At 38.5% G+C, this 19,884-nt stretch overlaps 3 protein-coding genes across 11 annotated transcripts in view; 2 read left to right on the top strand and 1 right to left on the bottom strand.

Moving 5' to 3' along the window:
- Positions 1-1,368, bottom strand: part of vti1a (vesicle transport through interaction with t-SNAREs 1A) — a 114,246-nt gene extending 112,878 nt beyond the window's left edge. For all 4 annotated transcript variants that reach the window (XM_026178586.1, XM_026178587.1, XM_026178588.1 and 1 more), the window contains exon 1: positions 1,275-1,368. In XM_026178586.1, coding sequence (XP_026034371.1) covers positions 1,275-1,368 — 94 coding nt within the window. The remainder of the gene's footprint in view (positions 1-1,274) is intronic.
- Positions 1,369-1,454: 86 nt separating this feature from the next.
- zdhhc6 (zDHHC palmitoyltransferase 6) lies at positions 1,455-8,653 on the top strand. 6 transcript variants are annotated; one of them, XM_026178582.1, is made up of 11 exons: positions 1,455-1,479; positions 3,975-4,514; positions 4,625-4,716; positions 5,173-5,332; positions 5,443-5,601; positions 6,144-6,197; positions 6,439-6,606; positions 6,789-6,830; positions 7,272-7,420; positions 7,878-7,924; positions 8,033-8,653. In XM_026178582.1, exons 2-11 carry the CDS (start codon positions 4,248-4,250, stop codon positions 8,131-8,133), a joined length of 1,239 nt encoding a protein of 412 aa, XP_026034367.1. In that variant the 5' UTR covers positions 1,455-1,479; positions 3,975-4,247; the 3' UTR covers positions 8,134-8,653. The 6 variants fall into 6 exon arrangements, with proteins under 6 accessions (XP_026034367.1, XP_026034366.1, XP_026034370.1 ...); XM_026178581.1 differs by lacking the exon at positions 1,455-1,479 and adding an exon at positions 1,491-1,633; XM_026178585.1 differs by lacking the exon at positions 1,455-1,479 and adding an exon at positions 1,640-1,734 and having other exon boundaries at positions 7,275-7,420.
- Positions 8,654-9,853: 1,200 nt separating this feature from the next.
- On the top strand, positions 9,854-19,875 carry coasy (CoA synthase). Its single transcript, XM_026178579.1, has 10 exons — positions 9,854-10,070; positions 13,450-14,197; positions 14,284-14,498; positions 15,306-15,437; positions 16,667-16,856; positions 17,411-17,475; positions 17,611-17,695; positions 18,171-18,268; positions 18,521-18,667; positions 18,766-19,875. The coding sequence occupies exons 2-10, from the start codon at positions 13,516-13,518 to the stop codon at positions 18,823-18,825; spliced, it is 1,674 nt and encodes a 557-aa protein (XP_026034364.1). The 5' UTR covers positions 9,854-10,070; positions 13,450-13,515; the 3' UTR covers positions 18,826-19,875.
- Positions 19,876-19,884: the final 9 nt, after the last annotated feature.

Genomic DNA, 19,884 nt, shown 5'->3' with positions numbered 1-19,884 from the left:
TAACTTTTCTTGTGCACTGTGCATTACTTTTATTTAAACTCATCCATCTTAACTGTTACATCTGTCTCCCTCTTATTCACACACATGTATTCTGTCTTGTCTATTGACTTTCACTCCTATTCTTTCTAGTCCATACCTCAACTTACCTCCAGGACCTCTTAAACCTGCTCCCTACTATAACTGCAGATCAAAATGTCATCTGCGAACATGAAAGTCCACAGAGACTCCTCCCTGACCTCATCTATCAACCTGTCCATTATCACTGCAAACAAGAAGGAACTCAGGCCTGATGCTTGATGTAATCCCACCTCAAACCCCTCTGTAACTTCTACTGTGGACCTCACCGCTGATACACTGTCCTTTGTGCTGGACAGCATGCACGGATGAACCAGAGTACACCATCTACAGCTGCATCCAGGACTGTGTTCTGAAGATCAATGAGAAAATTTCTGAAACTGCTAACCTTTTGCTGGAAAAGCCGTCCACTGAAGGTTACATTGCTCTAATCCAAGTACCTTCAGTGACTGCTGTTGTGATTTAACGCTATATAAATAAAAGTGAATGGAATGTAAAGAGCTAAATAAATAGTCAACCAAAGACACGCTTTTAAATATTTAAGTCAATACCAGGATAAAGTTATTAGTCCATCATATTAGTTACTAGGCCCTTGCTAACATATTAAGAAACGTATGCTTTCAAACTTGCTGGTATCAAAAGGCTGAATTATCTTTAAACTGGCTAAAACTGAAATCCACAGTAAAACTAAAAACAACACTCCCCAAAAGTGTCATTGAAAGTTGCAGTGATATCAGTGCCATTCCAAAACTTAACTTTTCCAACGATGATTGTCCACAAAAACATCCATAGGTTTTTCTTTATGGTAAGTATTGGCAAGAATGTCATACACTAAATCACTATGATAACACTAAAATATTACTTCAGTTGAATAGTTTCAATTAATATTAACCTACTCATTAAAGTGATTTGAAGCTTCTATCCTCTTCTGAACACCATAAACAAAGTTAGGATGTTCTTTAACACTATTTTCACACCGGCTAAACCTATCAAAGACATACCAAGATAAGAAGACGGCCACAAATACATGTCACATTCTTTTTATATAACAAAAACTATTTTTATATAGCTGTGTTTCACCACTAGTTTGACCAATATTTGGATGAAATCACATTATCGCTACCGTTAGCTGCCTTGTCAGCTGAGACTGGAGCTAGCAACCCAGATGAGCTTTAACAGCTTATAAATGAAACTCTTACCTCCACTTAGTTTGGGAATTCGGCCAATTTTATTAGTTATTTCTGCGGTAATTGTTCCAAAGTCCTGCTCGTATGCTTCAAAGTCTGAAGACATTCTGGTAGTCGAGTTTACAACAGGTAACTAGCTTTCTGGTTGACAGTTAGCTCAGAATAACAACAAGCCTCGAATGGAGCTTCTTCCTTGAGTCACAGTATAATGTGCTCGGTAAGGAACTTGACTTTGTTTTCACGTTTTCGACACTGAAAAAGGTTCGAAAGATGGACAGAAAATGCTAATAATTTCAGCCCGAATTTGAATACATGAATAACTCTTGTAGTTCTGTGCCGTTTCGGTGATAGACTGCTACTTGGATTAAAAGGTATCTACAAGTGGTGGAGGGTATTAGTTTCTGAGACACCATGAGGAAGGTTCCTCACTGTACACAGGAAAATTTTATGAAAAAAATAAGGAAGTGACCAGGTTGGTGATTTAAAGTGACAGCCTTTTGTTTCTATTTATTAAAAACAAAGCATTTGTCATTTAGGTTATCTTTGTTTTCTGTTTGCCCCTCGTGGTAAGTGTTCAGCGTGCTACGTTATTAGTGTTTATGTTGGTGACTAGGCTAGCTATCTAACGATAACTGCTGAACCCACGGTGCTAACGGAAACACAATTTTAGAGCTAAAGGCATAAACTTATCACCTGTCTGTTGATTTTTTTTAAAGCGGAGTTGTCTAACGCATAGTTTTCTGTCCATTACTGTGCAGTGATGGATAGAAGACTTGCATATAAATCGTAATTATTAATCTTTTTTTTTTCTGGCGAGAATTAGCTAGCTTGGTAACACAAGCTAATTAGTCAATGAAGCAAATGCTGTGGTTCTGCTTTTAGTTTGGTAATTTAATATTAATACAAATCCAGCACTGTCTACATTAGTGTGGTATGTTTTATTGCCGTTTCTGTACGTGCTTTTAAGTCATTAGCTAAAAATGTTAGTCATGATTGTTCAGTATTTTTATTGCAACTACCGAGGAGTTGTTTCTGTTTTTTTAAAGCACGAATAACATCTTTTTCATTAGCAGTATGACATAAATTGTGTTGTGAAAAAGTATTTTGCACATTTGTCACATTTACATGTTTCAGATAATCAAACAAATTTTAACATTAGACAAAGATAACACGAGTAAATGCAAAATGCAGTTTTTAAAGGATAATTTCATTTATTAATGGGGGGAGGGGGTATCCAAACCTACGTAGCCCTGTATGAAAAGGTAATTGCCCTCTAAAACTAATAAGTGGTTGTGTCAACCTTGACAGCAAGAACTGTAGTCAAGCATTTGTTATAGCTGTCAATCCGTCTTTCACGTTGATGTGGAGCAATTTCCGTCCACTCTTTTTTTGCATAATTGTTTTGATTCAGCCAAATTGAAGGTTTTTTGAGCATGTTTAAGATCATGCCAAAGCATCTCAATCGGATTAAAGTCCAGAATTTGACTTGGCAACTCCAAAAATGTTATTTTGGTTTATTTTTAACCATTCAGCGGTAGACTTGCAGGTGTTTCTCATGTCATTGTCCTGCTGCATAACCTAGGTGGGCTTGAGCTTCAGGACTCAAACTGAAGGTTGGACATTCTACTAGGAATTTCTTTCAGATATTAAAATTCATGGTTCCATCAGTAAGTCATTCTGGTCCTGAAGCAGCAGGACCACTACCATGTTTAGCTGTTTCTATAATGTTCTTTTTATGAAATGCTGTGCTAGTTTTATGCCACCTGTAACAGGACAAAACCTTCCAAAAAATTAGACTTATGTCTTCTCAGTCCCCAGAAAAATTTTCCCATAAGTCTTTTGGATCTTCAAGATGGTTTTTGTCAAATATGAGATGAGGCTTTGTGTTCTTTTTGAGCAGTTTCGACTAGGAACGCTCCCATGGATTTTTTCCCTGATCCCTGTCTTATTGTTGAATAATGAACACTGATGTTGGAGTGTTTTGGTAGGCCGGAGACTAGGAGGTTCACCACTGCTCTTAAGTTTTCTCCATTTGTGGATAATGGTTCACTGGAGTCCCAAAGCCTTAGATGAGCTCTGTAACCCTTTCCAGACTGATAGATGGCTATGACTTTGTTTCTCACTTGTTTCTTTTTATTGTGCCATGATATGTTGATATTTTTGACATCTTTTAGACTACGTTAATTTTTGTCAGATAGTCTCTATTGAAATGATTTCTTGATTCAACAGGTCTGGCAGTAATCAGGTTGGTGAAAATGAACTCAGTTAAAAGAAAAAAAAATTCATGATTTAACAAGGTAGGCAACTATTTCTAGACAGTTTGTTTTAAAGATGGCATTTTTTTAATTTTTAAAACAAAATATAATATTAGACAATGAAAATGCACGTGTGATAAAGATGCAAAAAAAAACCAACTAAGAAATCAGTCAAATACTTTTTCACAATACTTTTGCAAAACAATCCCAATTAAACAGACTTAATAAGCTTCTGAAAATTCTTTAATTATTTCAGAAAGGTCATCTAACTGAGTATGTATAGATCCCAAATAAAAAGGTCCCTAGTTATCAGCTGTTGTTTGTTACCATAACAGAAATATTGGGACAGGTGACACATGTAACTACTGAAAAAACATTAGCTTGATGTGACTCCTGGCTCTGTCACTAATTAATTTCACTGCTTATGATTTAAAACTGCTTTCCCCCTCTCTTTCAGATGGGAAACTTGAGTCCATCACAAAGACCGTGTGCTTCAGGGATTGACAAGAGAGGATGCTGCTCTCTGCCAGGACAAGAAATCGTGGGACACAGAACGCGTCAGTAGTTCAAGACTGGGCCTGTTCCTGGATACTCAGAGGACGAGAAAAAATATGTGTATCACCTCTACCCGTGACTTTGGGAGATAGCAGAGCAAAACACTAATACATCGACATTTGAAATTTCTGGAGTCCAGCAGCCAAAATACTAGAATTAAACTAGCTCTGAAAAAATGAACTTCCTGTCAACCTTTGTGACCTTTAAGAACCTCCATGAGGTTCGGAGATTGTGCCACTGGGGTCCAATCATAGCCTTGTCTGTCATTGCTATATGCTCCACAATGGCAATTCTAGACTCCATTATCTGGTACTGGCCTCTAGACACTACAGGGGGGAGCATTAACTTCATCATGCTCATCAACTGGACTGTCCTCATACTTTACAACTACTTCAATGCTATGTTTGTTGGACCTGGATACATTCCTCTTGGCTGGAAACCAGTAAGGATAAGTTCATATAATTTTTTAGCACACAAACATTAGCAAGCATGAACTTATTTAAATGTTATAAATCCATATATTATCTGACACATGTGTCTATGCTGAAACAGGAAAATCAGCAGGATACCCAGTACCTACAGTTCTGCAGAGGGTGTCAAGGCTACAAGGCTCCCAGGTCCCACCACTGTCGAAAGTGTAACAGGTATTTACATTTATTATTAAATTTATTTATTAAACACAGTCAAAACGGTTCACCTGTACAAAATAGTGTGGCAGTGAATGAGAGGAGAGCTTCTCCTTTGGTTGCTGACTAAAAAGGTTTTGGGGAGTGGCAAAAAAATTATTTGCGATGGAAAAACACTGACTTGTGACCAAAGAAATTGGTTCAGGAACAGGGCATTACAGCTGCAAAATTACTGAGCTATTGGCAGCACACCAAACTACTATTTCAGAAGAAAACATCCCTTAAGTGCATGTTATTTCCTCTCATGCAAGTATCACTCCATTAGAGTGCTCCATACCTTAGAGCACATCATTAGTGATTGTCTATTGATGTGAAATGTCTGTTTTTGCAGTTGTATGATGATTGAAAAATGAGCTTTGACCGCAGATTATTACTCTTATGTCCTGTTACTCCTCCTCATCGCCATTCCTTCAGGTGCGTGATGAAAATGGACCACCACTGCCCCTGGATCAACAACTGCTGTGGCCACTTGAATCACGCCTACTTCACCAGCTTCCTGCTCCTGGCTCCACTGGGTTGCTCACACGCTGCCGTTATCTTCATTATGACTATGTACACACAGCTGTATGAGAGGGTGAGCTGTCACCTGCGCTGGCCCCACCATGCTTTTGATGTCCTGTTATCACAGTTCTAGGCCGAACCCCCACCAGGCTAATAAAGCTGTTTCCTCTTTCTTCACTGCAGATATCATTCGGCTGGAGTACTGTAAGGATTGACATGAGTGCTGTGCGTCAATTTCAGCCCCTCATGCCCTTCAGTGTGCCTGCCTTCGCTGCTACACTCTTTGCCTTAGGTTTGGCACTTGGCACCACTATTGCCGTTGGTATGCTTTTCATTATACAGGTGAGTTTTTCCTAAGTTTTGCAAACTTAACAAGCTTTTGGTTAAAAAAAAAAAAAGAGAGAGACATTTGTCTGATTATTTTACTCATTATCCTACAAAGCCACATTACATCTTGCAAGCCATGTTTTCACTTCAAGACAAGAGCAGTGTGGAAAACATCTGGTGAAGATCTGACCAGAGAGCATATTGTGGCGTATGTAGGCATATCAGAAATAAAACTGTGTTAGAATTCTGCAAATGCATGGATCCATACTCCTACCTATTTATTTGCAAGTAATGTAACAAAAATGGTTAACATAACATAAAGGGACAAAGAAAGACAGTGCATAGCATAAAAAAGATAAACTGCATAGCTGTAATAAATAAATGGTAACTGAATTTTCTTAAGCAAGAAAGAGTGAAACCAATTTTATAAGTTTAAAGCTTGGACATGTGTAGTATATATCCAGCTCCATTCAATACTCCAATAACAAAGCAGTTTATTTAAGGAAATATAGGCCGAGAGATTGCTGACTCTGATAATGAGTGTGTGTCCTTTTCAGATGAAAGTCATCCTTCGAAATAAGACTTCAATCGAGTCGTGGATAGAGGAAAAGGTCAGAATGTCTCTGCTTGATTTCCCGTGACTTTGATTCCTGATAACATTTTGAGATATCAGTGTCTTTTTCTCTTGATTCACAAACGGTAATCTGGGATGTGATTTTTATATTCACTCAGTACCATATCATATCATTGCAGTACTTCATATTTAAAAATGACTGAGACACACATGTTATAGTACCCTCTGACAGTACTAGAAAATGTGTTTTCTTGGTTTGCTTGTCTTTCTTTTAATAGGCCAAAGACAGAATACAGCACTACCAAACAGGGGAAGAGTTTATCTTCCCGTACGACCTCGGCAGCCGCTGGCTGAATTTTAAACAAGTCTTCACGTGGTCGGGGACACCCAGAGGCGATGGCATTGTATGGCCAGTCCATCCCAAGTGTCACCAGCACACCTTAACTGTAGGTTGAGTTGAGTAATGTAGACATTACTGATTGTGTTTTGTTTGTTACTGTTCTGTCTTAAAATTAGAAAAAAACATGTTTTTGTTTAACTCCATAGATTCAGTGATGACTAATTAGACATTTCTTATAAAAGTTCAGTTTATAAATAAAATTTGTACCTGTTATTTCTCCTTACACAGATTGAGCAACTGAAACAGAAAGCTGATAAACGAGTGAGAAGTGTAAGTAACCAAGTTAAAGAATAAATACTTGTGATAAGACTGTAGTTTTCAATGCACATAACTGTTAAGTGTTGTCAGGGGTTTATTTATGCATTGCATGAATTTGGCTTATGCAGTGTGTGAAACAAGCAAAACATACAGGTCAAGAAGAGTGTATTTTCATGCTGAAGTACTAGGGACTGATACTAAATAAACACTGAGGATCATATTTATAATCATATCATGTCAGGAAATTGATGAGCTACATCTTAGCTTGTAACAATCCAATACACCATAGAGAATGAAATTAACAGATACCTTTCATATAGTGTAGATCTTATAATCAGTACTGTGAGATTTATCAAAGCACTAAGATTAAAGACTTTCTACACATACTATAAGTAACTTTTAACTGATGTTCAGAGCAGTAGAATAACCATGTATCATATTTGCCTTGACCAGCAGGTCCAGTACCGGGCAGTAGAGGATTATAATGGAGCTTGCTGCCCTCTCAGCAAGGGTTTACAAACTTTTTTTAGAACCCCCTGCACCGAGGAACCCAGGATCCCTCTCTGCAAGGGGGATACCATTCTGGCTACTCGTGGTACCAAGTAAGTTTGTCTGCACAGAACTACTGTTTCCTGTTTGGTGTTTGATTTTGAGTGTGGTCAACCAGCAGTCTAATTAGCATGTCATAGTTTCCACTTCATGAGTCTAGGGGTCCACTTGGGTCTGAGTGACAGATTCCACAGCTTGGTCATAAGTAGGCCACATCATTTACGGTCACTCGTCCCAAGCAGATCCTAGCAGTCAGCCAGATAGCCAGTTGCTAATTTCATTCTACTTGCCACCTTGGTTTTCCGAGTGCATTATGGAAAAACTGGGATTAACACAGAAGTCAAACAACACCAGTGTTTGACCTGTAAATGCCTCACCTCCAGCTGCTGATTCATGGTACACCACATACCTTAGTGCAGCCTTTAAGGGGTGAACCTGGCCCCACAGGCTAATAAGCTTTATAGGTATTTGATGAGTCATTTTTTTTTAAACTGTAATTTTTTCCTTTAGATGGTGGATGTATGGAGATAAAGTTTTAAGTGAGGAGCAACTGAGAGGTAAGGAATTATTGTCCCGTTGAATTTTCAAAACCACTGTAACAAAGTGTCGTGTAAAGTCACTGTAACAAATGTGTAACTTTCTATTTTTTTTTGTTTGGCATTAAGCTGGAGACCGTGTAAGAGGATGGTTTCCAAGACGATGTGTGGAGAAGTGCCATTATGACACAGCAGCAAGTGATACCACCAGTGATAAAAAAGTCAATTAATACATGTCAACGGGCTTGGTGTGTTAAACTCTCAATGTTTATAAGCATCCACTGAAGATGTCATGCCCGATCCTGCAGGTTTACCATCAAGAATTTCAAATTTTCCATTTCTTGCACATTTCAGTGCCAACTTATATTTCTAAGTAGTTTTTTGAGTCTTACTGAGCACTTTTTATTTGTGGAGAAGTCATTAGAGGAACTGGTCCCATAGGCTCAGTTTGATTCCTCTGACCAAAAATTAAACTCAACAACCGTCTTAATGTCCAAGAGTACACCAGACTATGGTGTAACTTTGTTATGACTAAACTTTTTACTTGAACCTGTTATTTTTCATTTGTGTTGGTATTTCTTTTTTGCTACTTATGCAAAGCCTCTGCCCACCAAACTTGAGGGCATGGAACTCTTTCTACCTTATAGAGACATTTCATTTTCTTTTTTTCTTTTTATTAATTATTTTTGTGAAAGTAAATTGTTGGCCTCAAAATATAATTTGAAAAATGAAGAAAGATCTCCCCCAAGAGTGTTTGTCTCATTCTTTGTAATAGATTCTCTTGTTTGTTAATTTTTTTTAAGACATCTTGAGCTTGTAAAAAGTGCTTCGTTTACATTTGATAAATTGTAGATAATTAAACCCGCCACTTCAGTCAAACATTTGTATAATTCCTTTAATAGTACCTTCAAATACAGAAACAATTTACATCAAAGTTAGTTCTGCAGTTTATAATTGAATAAGTTGAATGTTTAATTTTTCATTATAATATTAAATTTATTGACAACATCTGCCTCATTTTTTTCTTTAAGGTGACCAAAGGAAACTAAGCAATGAAAATAATTTAAAATACTGGTTTTGCCATAAGTTAAACTAAAGAATGACAAATTGGTCTATAAGAGGTGGAACATGGGTGCATTGGCACACTTCATTAACAGGCAAATTTCAGTCTAATTATTTGTATTCTTGTTTCTGTATCTGTTGTGCTTTATCTTACTTTTATGTTCTTTGTTTAGCATTTCATATAAATATTACATTAAAGTTGGTAGTATTTACTAGAAGAGGGCATGCTGCTGGCCTGTCTGCAGTCCAAACCTTTGACCAGTAGAAACATCTGGAATATCATGAAACTAAAAATATGACAAAGAAGACCCAGGACTGTTGAACAGTTAAATTTCTGGGGAACAAATGAAACCCAAACAATAATATAATCTAGTTACAAGACTAAGATAAAATAAAGTCTTTTTCACTTTGGTCACATTTGGCATTCAAATCCTCCCTTTGTATTTGAGCATGTGAGACAGGACACCTTCACAAACTGTTGCCTTTGTATTATTATACTTACTTTAAGATTCTTATATATTGACCCTGATTTTAGGGTTTTATAATAATAATTTAAAAAGATCAAAAGTGACACTTGAGATAACAAAAACAGAACAAAAACAAAACCAACCAATAAAAAAACTAAAACGAGGAAATCAATTGAAAATATTAAAACATTTAAAAAAGCATTTTTTATTAAAAAAAAGTTTTACTAATTATTTAAATAAATAAATATTACAATTTAAAATTAAAATAAAAAATGTTTTATAATAAATTTAAAATAAATAAATACCTAAAGCAGTGAAATACCTTTCATTTTTTAGAGTTCACGGCTGAAAAAAAATCGTTACCTTGGTCACTTGACCGCGGCTTCTTTTCAACGGCTCTGTAGCTCTGCATCCAATCAAGTGGCCAGGAACTATCACGTGATTACAAAACCCCGTTCACGTGCGAGTGACTTCCACTAGTGGGTTCTTAGCAGTTTGCACAGGGCTGAACGGGAATAGGCAGCTTTTCGTTTAAAAGTGACAGATAAACGAGCTCTCCAGTAAATATGCGTGCAGCTCCACATCAGTACGGCTCGACTCTGACGCTCTTCACAGCGCTTTAGATCTGCTACCTACAGGTAAGCTGCTGTTAAGACAGTCAGCCAGACTGTCAGTTGGGAACGTTTTTTTTTTTGGCTCTGGCTGCATGTACAGGCCGTACCAAACGTCTGGAAAAACATAGTTGCTATTGCGATATCTTAGGATCGTGCGGAGTATGGTTGCCATTACTAATATGGTGAAAGCGTAGGTATTTTATATTTATCCTGCTTTTCTGCCACTTTTTGCAGCCAGTGCTGCTTTAGTGTTGCATCTAGCTAGCTAGCTTCGAACACAGATTGGACTTGTGATTAACAGAAGTTAATCACAAGTCCAACTATATACAGATAGAAAACAAGCTCAGACAGTTGCTGTGGCCAGCTCGCTGCAGTCACATTGGCTTAACATAGAACAACTTTAAGCCTTAGATGCATTAGTGGGTCACAAATGACCCGGTCAGGATGTTTTCTTGCAATATCTAATTAATGACAAGTTGTTTGCATTCCATGTTCCAGCTATTCCTCAAAAACATGTTTTTAATGTCATGCCATTTACATTTTTAAATGGCCTTTTAAACATTTTTACAAAATTGTCATTGTTGTATTACTACACCAAACTTCCATAAGTGATTAAAAATGATCTGCATTCATTTCCAATGGAATCTTTTGATTCTTATCAACTGTTAATGTCAGGAATATATATTTTCGTGGGCCGCTAGAGTATCACCACTTAGGGAGATTATTTTTCACAGCAAGAATTAACAGATGGTATTCATTCATCATTCAGACAGTGTTCATCACCAGTGATTGTGCCACCCTAGATGGTCAACTTGTGGGGGAGACAAAATTTCCATAGTAGATGCCAAACACGCCCGTCAAGTATGGCCTGAAAATCTTTTGCATTTGTTATGCCGACATCTGCAATATAATATTTGGAATAATTTACTTTGTGAAAGAAGTGCAGAAAAAGCTGAGGGAAAACATTGTCCACTGGTTGTGGAGTAGACTCATAAACACAAGACACAACTTCACTACAGATGACTTTTTCTCCAGTGTGCCTCTTGCACAGTGTCTACTGGAGACACAATTGTGGGAACTACAATGGGACAAGGCAGACATCTTTCCATCCTTCCTCATCCTGGGAAGTTTACAACACAGAGGTTGGATTCAATGGCAGCCTTACCATAGTTGGCTATGTCAGAAAGAAAAGGGCGACTGTTGTACTCCTCAGCACAATGTATTGTAACAAAGTGTTGGATTAAAATACCAGAAAGGGGAGGGGGAAACATATAATTGATCACATTCAACAACAAGCCAAAGGAAGTATAGATACCATGGACCAGATGGTTGGCACCTACACCTGCAAGTGTGGTACAACTTGACATTACCATCCTGAATGGCTACACCTTTTTCACAGCTCAGCACCCTGAATTCAAGAACGGAATTATCAATCATCAGTCTTTCTCACTGAGCTCTTAAAGAAGCTTGCTACACCACATATGCGTATTCAACTCAAAGGTTCCCCCCAACTGCAAACCCCAATCACTGAGGCAATAGGAAGGTTTGAGGCCACAGGAAAAAAGCAGACAAGATTTCAGATCCAACTGATGAAGATCTTAAAGTCAGCAGTCGGCGTAGGAAGTGTAATGTACCTGTGTGGAAGGATTATAACCAGAAACGAGTGTTAGAAACTGTGTATTAGTGCCTTGTGTGATCGGTCACTTTCTGGAGTTGGTTCATTGTCTGTCTAGTCATGTCGCTTGTGCGTGCAATGATCACCAGCAGCTTTGGCTGTTGACCCAAATGGGATTTGTTGCACAGACACAATGTCTCTGTTTTAAACTGTTACAGAGTAACTGCTGAGAAGCAGCCTCAACTGAAGTGAGGGTTTTTAAGTAACTCTTGTCAAAGCTTGTAAATCATTCCATTATTGCAACTCATTGCATCAGGTAAACACAACCGAGGACATAGCACGGGTGTTGATAATGTTATCTGCAGTTGAAACGATGTCTGACTGCTCCCCAATTTTTAGCCATAGCATGTATCAGTAATTCCAAGCCATCCAACATGCTTACAGCAACAACAAATGGGACACAAATAGTGTCAACATTGTCTAAATATGTAAAGGACTGCTAAGAGGACCACCCTCAGCACCAGTCTTTCTCTAACATCTGACACAAGGCCATATAAAGGAAGCCTTGCCTGGTACATTTTTACTTAATTATCAGAGGATTATATTGTTTTGTTGTAAATGCTGACTTTCATAAAATTTATGAAATATTAAAAGCAAAATGTACACTTTAAACAAGATGGTACAAGTAAAAACTATCCAGGTGTCATAAGGGGGAGTTGTAAAGTTTGATGGTCACAGGTAGATATGTTCTGTGGTGTCTTTTGCAAAACATGCTTCTGTGGTGACAGCATTAGATGGAGAGGGTGTGAAGGATTGTCCAGTACTGATCATAACTTGGACAGTAGCTTCCTTTCTGAGACCTCTGTCAAAGAATCAAGCTCCACACCCACAGTGTTACAGGCCTTGTGGATCGGTTTATTGAATCTGTTGTTACATTTAAACTTGCATTCTTTGAGGTTTTTTTAAAACTTTATTTTTACTTTTTTCTCCTGTTTTCAATTGAAATCTTTCCCCAATAAAGATGGCATTTGACAACCTCCTCTGAACCCTTAATGACGAGTTTTGGCTTCTCAGTATATATCAATAAAAACGTGGTTTGATTTCTATTAGAATGGTTTCCAAGTTTTTCTAAGGGTAGCTGCATAGGCAGAAACTACCCTTGCCAACTTCTGATGCAAACCCAGTCATTTTTGTTCCATAAGCAGCCTGAAATATGACAGAAACTGTGCTGTCCAGTTAAGCTTTCAATGGATAAAAGGTTAACTGTGCTGCTGCTTTTGTATAAGCTAACTCCCTAACTGAGCTATTTGGACTTTGCATATTTATTTTAATTGAGGTATTCTATTTATTTCATGTTTTGATGTAGGTCGTGGTCAGTGTTATGCCCAACTTTTCGGAGAACAAAACCATAAGTTATTTTATGATTTTAAATGCGCCCTGTCTCTTACACTAGTACCAATGTTTAAAACATCAATTTGGAAGAGAGTGACGATTATGGTTACCTCACAGCCTTAAAAGGCTTTTGTTGTCACCTTGCTTGGTGAGTGGACGACTTAGACAACCAACTTTCTTCACAAAGTAGGATTTTTAAATTGATACCATAAGTGTATCAACTGATGAGGAAACAAGGATTAATCATATATTGGTGTAAGTGTACTATAGCTTGAATTTTTTATTTTTTTATTATTATTATTTTTGCTGTAATTTAATTATAACATGGCATTTTTACTTTACAGTCTCAGACAGATTTTTTTTTTTTAACTGTCTTTCTCTTTCCATCCCTTTCAGTGTTTAGCCAACCCCAATCCAGTGACTTCCCTAGCACTGTGAATCTCTGTGACATCCGCAGGTAACATGTCCATGTTCAGCACAGGCATCCTTGTCCTGACGTCTCCTCTCCACACCCTTCCGTTACGCATTGCTCCGGTGCTCAGCTCAGCTGCTCAGCGAGTCGAGCGTACGCTCTATGTCCACCTCCATCCTGGGTTGAATCTGGGAAGTGGGAGCCAGCCTCGGCCAGTTTTCATTCCACCAGCAGTGGACCTGTCTAATCTCATTACCCGCCTGTACAGTAATGCAGCTGATGTGTGCGGGCACTTGGATGTTTGCGTTTTGCTGACTAATGTTCGCACTCAGTCAGTCGCATGCAGCGGAGCCACGACCCCAAACGGCCCCTTTCCCACACCACAGGCTCTATCTAACTCACCAGAGGTGGTGCTAACAGACTTTGCTCCCCAGGACCCCGGTCAGACCCATCAGGTCACTCAGTGCTTGCAGAGTTACACCGGCCACTGCTATGCCTGTAGACCTGGGCTGCCTTCAGTGCTGCTTCACTCAGAGCTAATGAAATTGCAGGAGGAGGATGTGCCAGAAGCACAGCAAGAAAAGGCAGAGCCGCTGCAGACTTACAATGACGTGGTGGTAGGAGGGACATTTGATCGACTCCATGGGGCCCACAAGACTCTACTTAGTATCTCTTGCCTGCTGGCCAATAGAAGGTTCCTGATTGGCTTGTGTGACCATGCAATGCTTAAAAGTGAGTAGTTGTGTTTCTGAGACTGACATCTCATATTTCAGTCATATGTTAAAATCCACCTGACATTGTTTTCCTCCTGGTTTCAGAAAAAGTGCTAAAGGAGCTGATCGAGCCTTACTCTGTTCGGGTCCAGAGACTGCAGGAGTTCCTCCAAGACGTCAAGCCCTCACTGCAGGTGGAGGTTGTGCCTCTTGATGACCCCTTTGGAGTGTCTGTAGTTGACCCCCTGCTGGAGTGCATTGTGGTCAGCGAGGAGACTAGAAAGGGTGGGGAGGCTGTGAACAAGAAACGCACTGAGAATGTAAGTCAGGAAATTGACAGTAAATACTGTTTTGTGTTGAAACGTGAAGATTCTTTTTGTAAACAGGTGTGTGTGCGCGTGTGTAGCATTTGTTTTTTTTCTTCTACTTTCAGAATAGCAGATAGCTCTCCATTCCTTCTATTTAAAAAAAAAAAAATGCCCACAAAGGCCCTTTTGATACTGCTAAATTATTCAGACATATTTAATAATATGATATGATATAATTTAATAGTTCTGGTCAAAAGTTCCATCTCAGCCAGATGTTTTTGGTAGCAATCAGCAAGCTTCAGGCTGAATATTTGACCGGTTCTCTTGGCAGATTCGATACAGTTCATTTAAATCGGTTGGTTTCCTGACACAGGCTCTGCTTCTAAGCGTAGTCAAAAAATAATTTACAATAGGGTTAAAGTCTGGGCTTTGGCAATGACATTTCAGAGGGTTAATGTTAGCCTGCTTTATCTATTCCAAGACCAGTTTTGATGTGATGAAAGGGCAACAAGAGACTTTCCAAGCTTGCATCCACAAATCTCCTTTATAGATCTTCACTGAGTTCTTTGAACTTTCATTATTCAGAGTATGGGTCAGTCCAATGAGTGCCGTCAATAGAGTATTATACTGTATTATAGAGGCTTTGTCATGTAACTCACTTAACAGGCTTACCACTCAACTCTTGTAAATTCACCTCAAAGTAGGACAGTACATATTAAGGGCTACGGGATTTTTACTTGCTTCCATTTTCTGATTTTGTCTCATTTCTACTGCAGGATGTGATATTTCATATTTTGTTCTTTCCACTTTCTAAATCAGGGTCTTCCAGCTCTTGTCCTTCATGAGATCCAGTTGCTCAAGGATGCCCACCACACAGAGATAGAGGAGGAGAAGATCAGCTCCTCCAGTCTGCGTGCTCGTCTCCTGGGGACGCTGCTTACACCACCCAAGGTAGGTTTGTTAGGAGTGTGTATTTTTAGAATTTAGGTGCAAAAACAGCGAGTCCAAACACACTGAAAAAACTTCAGTATAATTGAAGGACCAGTTAGCTGCAGTTATAATAAAACTGTCTCTTATCACCATATTTATTTTATTTTTTTCCAAACTAGGGCATTAATGGGGCCCTGCTCCTATCAAAGGTGCATCACAGGCATGCTACCTTTGATTCAGGTTTTGTTTTTGTTTGTTTTTTTGCAGTGCACAGAAGTGCAAGCCTATAAAAGAACATCTCGTAATCTTTTATTGATTTGGTGAACCAAAGGCGTTATAGCTGGACAACGCCCACCAGTGTTGGTTGAGCTCATTCCTATTACATGAAGTTCCTTTTAAAAGAGGTTCATTTTTCAGTCACGACTAGTAAAAGTTGTGAGAATGTGCTCTGAAGTGTCTTTTTAATCACTCAAAGAAGCAGAAATAAACCCAACTGGCTGGTGAAGGGTGTGACGGGGTCGACCTTTTAACTGTTGTAGCAGGAATTGCGTGATATGGGTGGGGGGAAAATCTGTGGATATTACACAAAGTATTTTGTGGGTATCATTAATGTTTTATACTGAAGGTGACATGTTCACACATTTATTGACAGTTAGAAATGAGCAGTGAAACATTGGTTGATCTGATATCCTCGTGTTGGTGTTGTTCCCAGATCATCATACTAAATGTTGTTCCAGGATCAACATTGCAAGTGACCAATCAGAATGTTGTGACGTCATACTTTTGCGACTTCGGGAAAAACCGGCGTAAAACAAAAAACTGTACTTGAACTGCGTGAAACCGCCTCTGTCCGCCCATCAACGGACCCTGACCCTAACCGTAACCCTTTAATAAACAGTAAGCAGAATTGATATTGTCCTTGCAACATTGGAATTTCGTAAATGCACGAATGGCAAAGGAATAACGTCACAACAATGTGATTGGTCACTTGCAACGTTGAACCTGGAACAACATTTTCATGATGGTCTGGGAACAACACCAACACGAGGATATCAGATCATCCGTGAAACATATTATGTTCAGGAAATTGTATCATCAAGCTCACAAATGAGTGCATTTGGTTTGTCTTATTCATCTCTGGTATTATAGATTATTTTTTTCAGTGGTGAGTATAACTTGTTTTAGGAGCTGATTTTTCTAATTTTATTTGCACATTCTAAACCCTTCATTTCCTGTCTCCTCTATCCCAGGACAACTCCCACCTTCCTCCTCTTCCATATGTGATTGGTCTGACAGGGGGCAGCGGCAGTGGAAAGAGCGCTATCGCTAAGCAGCTGGAGGCCTTTGGTGCAGTTTGGATTGACTGCGACAAACTAGGCCATGAGGTGTACCAACCTGATGCAGCGGCCTACCACAGAGTGCTCGAAGAATTTGGTTCAGGTAGGGACACCTTCACTTGAGGGTATCGTAGTGGAAGGGTCAGTCTGTAATGTTTGTGATACTTCACACAGTTGATCTGTTCTTGATTGGGGGAAAAAAAAAAAGACAATAAGACTTTGTGTTTTTGCTTTCATACTGATTGCTATAATGCACACACTGTAGTCAGCAAAGGTCATGATGTCACTGATTTGATTTTGATGAAAGCTGACTCCTGATTTTTATTCATTTATTTATTTATTTATTTTTGGCTTGCGTTGACCACTGATGAGCTCTCTGTCACGATCACTTTTTGATTGATGAGCGTTTTGAATCCTGTTCAGTTTTTTGTTAACACTGGTATGTAGTGAGTCACACAACTGGCAGCAAGTTACTTATTTTGTCATGTTAACTTGTTTTGCATTCAGAGGAGAATGACCAGAGTGCTGTCATGTCAATATGGACTCTGCACAACACAAGAATTTAGTATACTGACATTCAACAAGATGTTTTCCTGTCAGTGTTAAACTGTATCTTGTGTAAAACTGTGCAATAATGAGTGTCTTTTCCACTTTTAGATATTCTAAGTGAAGATAAAACCATCAACAGGCGTGCTTTAGGAAGAAAAGTCTTTGGAAATCAGGTAGTATGGATAATATTTATTTATTGGATAATATTTTAGCACTTTGCAGAATTGCAGGTAACGTGTCAGGTTTCTCTCAGAAACTTACCAGAGATGTTTTTGTTTTTTGTTTTTTGTTTTTTTTCCCCCCAACAGGTGCGATTAAAAGCCCTAACAGACATTGTGTGGCCTGAAATTGCACTTCTAGTGCAAAAGAGAATCAACCAAGCCAGAGACGAAGGTATAGTATGAAATTAAATGTAATAACTGACAACTAAACATTGTTGCCGTGCGTTCATTTCTTAAATATAAATGCATTTAGGGGGCATTTTACTTTTTTTGGTAGTTCATCAGATACCTACAGAATGTCAATAATCATTTAATTGGCCTTGCAAATATGATGCTGTTTTTTCGTCTGTTAATTTTTAACAGGGGTTGTGATTAATTCAACTGAGTGACAATTGGACTTTTTAGTAATCAGTAAATCCTGACAAGTTACATCTGCACTGTAAGGATTAGTGGAAAGATTGTGTACTTGTTCAAATATTTAAGCTTTGTAAATTCTTAAACAAGTGAACTTGTGAGCGAGTAAAAACTTATTTTTGAAACTCGGTAAATGGCTGAAATAGCTGAGTGTAGTGAACATTTAAAGTGGGGAAGCATATTTCTCCTTCCTGTTTTGTTGTAGTTTCTAAAGTTAATGTGATTCTTTGCAGATAAGCAGGTGTGTGTGGTGGATGCAGCAGTTCTTCTGGAGGCCAAATGGCAAAACTTGGTCCACGAGGTCTGGGTCACCATCATCCCAGAGGAGGAGGTAATGAAATTGTCCTCTGCAAAGTTTTCTTTGCAGTTCGTCACATCTGTGTTTTGTTTCTATAACTCCTACAAATCCTAAAGCCAAATTTTTAATTGAAGGTAAATATTTTTATTGTGTAAGGCCTGTTTTTTAAAAAACAAAACTGATATACTGTTTTCTTTAATATATCCACTGGGGGGTGCCAAAGTATAATTTGAAAACTCCACCTAACACGTCTCCCCCCTTCTCTTAATTCCCATCTTTTCTCAGGCGGTGTTGAGGATAACAGAGCGTGATGGGGTCACCACAGAAGATGCCCTTCGCAGGCTGCAGAGCCAGTGGTCCAACAGCAAACAAGTAGAGCATGCTAATGTGGTACTCAGCACACTGTGGGAGCCAGAGGTCACTCGGAAGCAGGTTAAACACACCTTATCCTTTCAGGATGAAGTCCACGTGACTGCTTTATGAGAAAAACAGATTTTGCATTAATTTTTACTCCTCTTCTCATTTAAAAGGTGCTGAAAGCTTGGAATCTTCTTCAGAAGAGAATTCAGCAGAAGCATGAAGGACATTAGAATCATATTTGAGGTCTCTACGTCACATCAGCTGTGACTTTGTAAGCATGTGCCAGGCCAGAGACATGTGGACAAATGGTCCTCGTAAGGAATACGCTGCCTTAGAAAGGAGTGTGGGTGGTCACAGGGAAAACCCAAGAAGCTCCCTCACTTCTTTGACCAAGACTCAGTGCCTGATTGAGTATCCACAGGTTTTTAAACTCTAGTTTTATTTCAGTGATGCTTACTTTAAAGATGTAAAGACTCCACAAACACTAACAGACGGCTTCTGGAATTTTTAGTCTAAAATTCCTGTTTGGGATTATTATTAGACTGTGATGTGCAGATGGTATGAAGGCGCCCTCCACACTATCACAGCACCAGCCTGATGTATTGATACAAGACGGGATGGATCAATACTTTCATGTGGTTTACTATCAATTATTATCAAACACTTGTTGTTAGGTGTGATCTTAACTGATGGCCTCTTTTCATCCCAAATTTTATTTTATTTGTTTTAATTGACCGGCATGGTTTACCGATACACCGACTGCAATCTTGCATTAGTCTTTCTCAGCAAATTCAAAAAATTTGGGGCACTTCAGCTGACACTTTGCAGGATTTGTCCACTTTCTATTAATTTTTATTTTGTTTCCTTTTTTTCTTTAAAGAACAATGAAACATAAGGGGAAATGAGTTAATGATACTATGTAACTGTAACTGTTTTCTGTCTATGTTATTAAATTATTCATCTTTGAGGTTTTGTATATTTAGGAATTTTTGTCAATCTGAAGAGCAATTATATTTAGTGAAATAAATACAATGGGCACTATAAACATTTCTGATGTAAACCTGAAGGATTGCTGTGCAGACTGGTGAAGGAGGACATCTGAAATGCATAGGACTACACATTTGGTCTCAGTGGGGGAAGCAAGGTTATAGAAGCTTGTTTCAGCCATTTCTTTTCACCCTTAAGCCTCCAGGAAGCAGCAAAGTTGACATTTTAATAATAACTAATGGCTGTAAATGTGCATTTAAATAGCAAATAAATACTTTGCTGTTTTAGGAACACTACGTATT

The sequence above is a fragment of the Astatotilapia calliptera genome, chromosome 8, assembly GCF_900246225.1.
Source record: "Astatotilapia calliptera chromosome 8, fAstCal1.2, whole genome shotgun sequence".
Taxonomy (NCBI): Eukaryota; Metazoa; Chordata; class Actinopteri; order Cichliformes; family Cichlidae; genus Astatotilapia; species Astatotilapia calliptera.
This window is presented reverse-complemented; position numbering and strand designations above follow the sequence as displayed.

Coding starts and splice junctions, on each gene's coding strand:
- zdhhc6 (XM_026178582.1), top strand. CDS start 4,248: ATGAACTTCCTGTCAACCTTTGTGACCTTTAAGAACCTCCATGAGGTT. Junction 4,717..5,172: donor CACTGTCGAAAGTGTAACAG/GTATTTACATTT, acceptor CCATTCCTTCAG/GTGCGTGATGAAAATGGACC. Junction 6,607..6,788: donor GTCACCAGCACACCTTAACT/GTAGGTTGAGTT, acceptor CTCCTTACACAG/ATTGAGCAACTGAAACAGAA.
- coasy (XM_026178579.1), top strand. CDS start 13,516: ATGTCCATGTTCAGCACAGGCATCCTTGTCCTGACGTCTCCTCTCCAC. Junction 14,198..14,283: donor TGACCATGCAATGCTTAAAA/GTGAGTAGTTGT, acceptor TCCTGGTTTCAG/AAAAAGTGCTAAAGGAGCTG. Junction 16,857..17,410: donor GCTCGAAGAATTTGGTTCAG/GTAGGGACACCT, acceptor TTCCACTTTTAG/ATATTCTAAGTGAAGATAAA.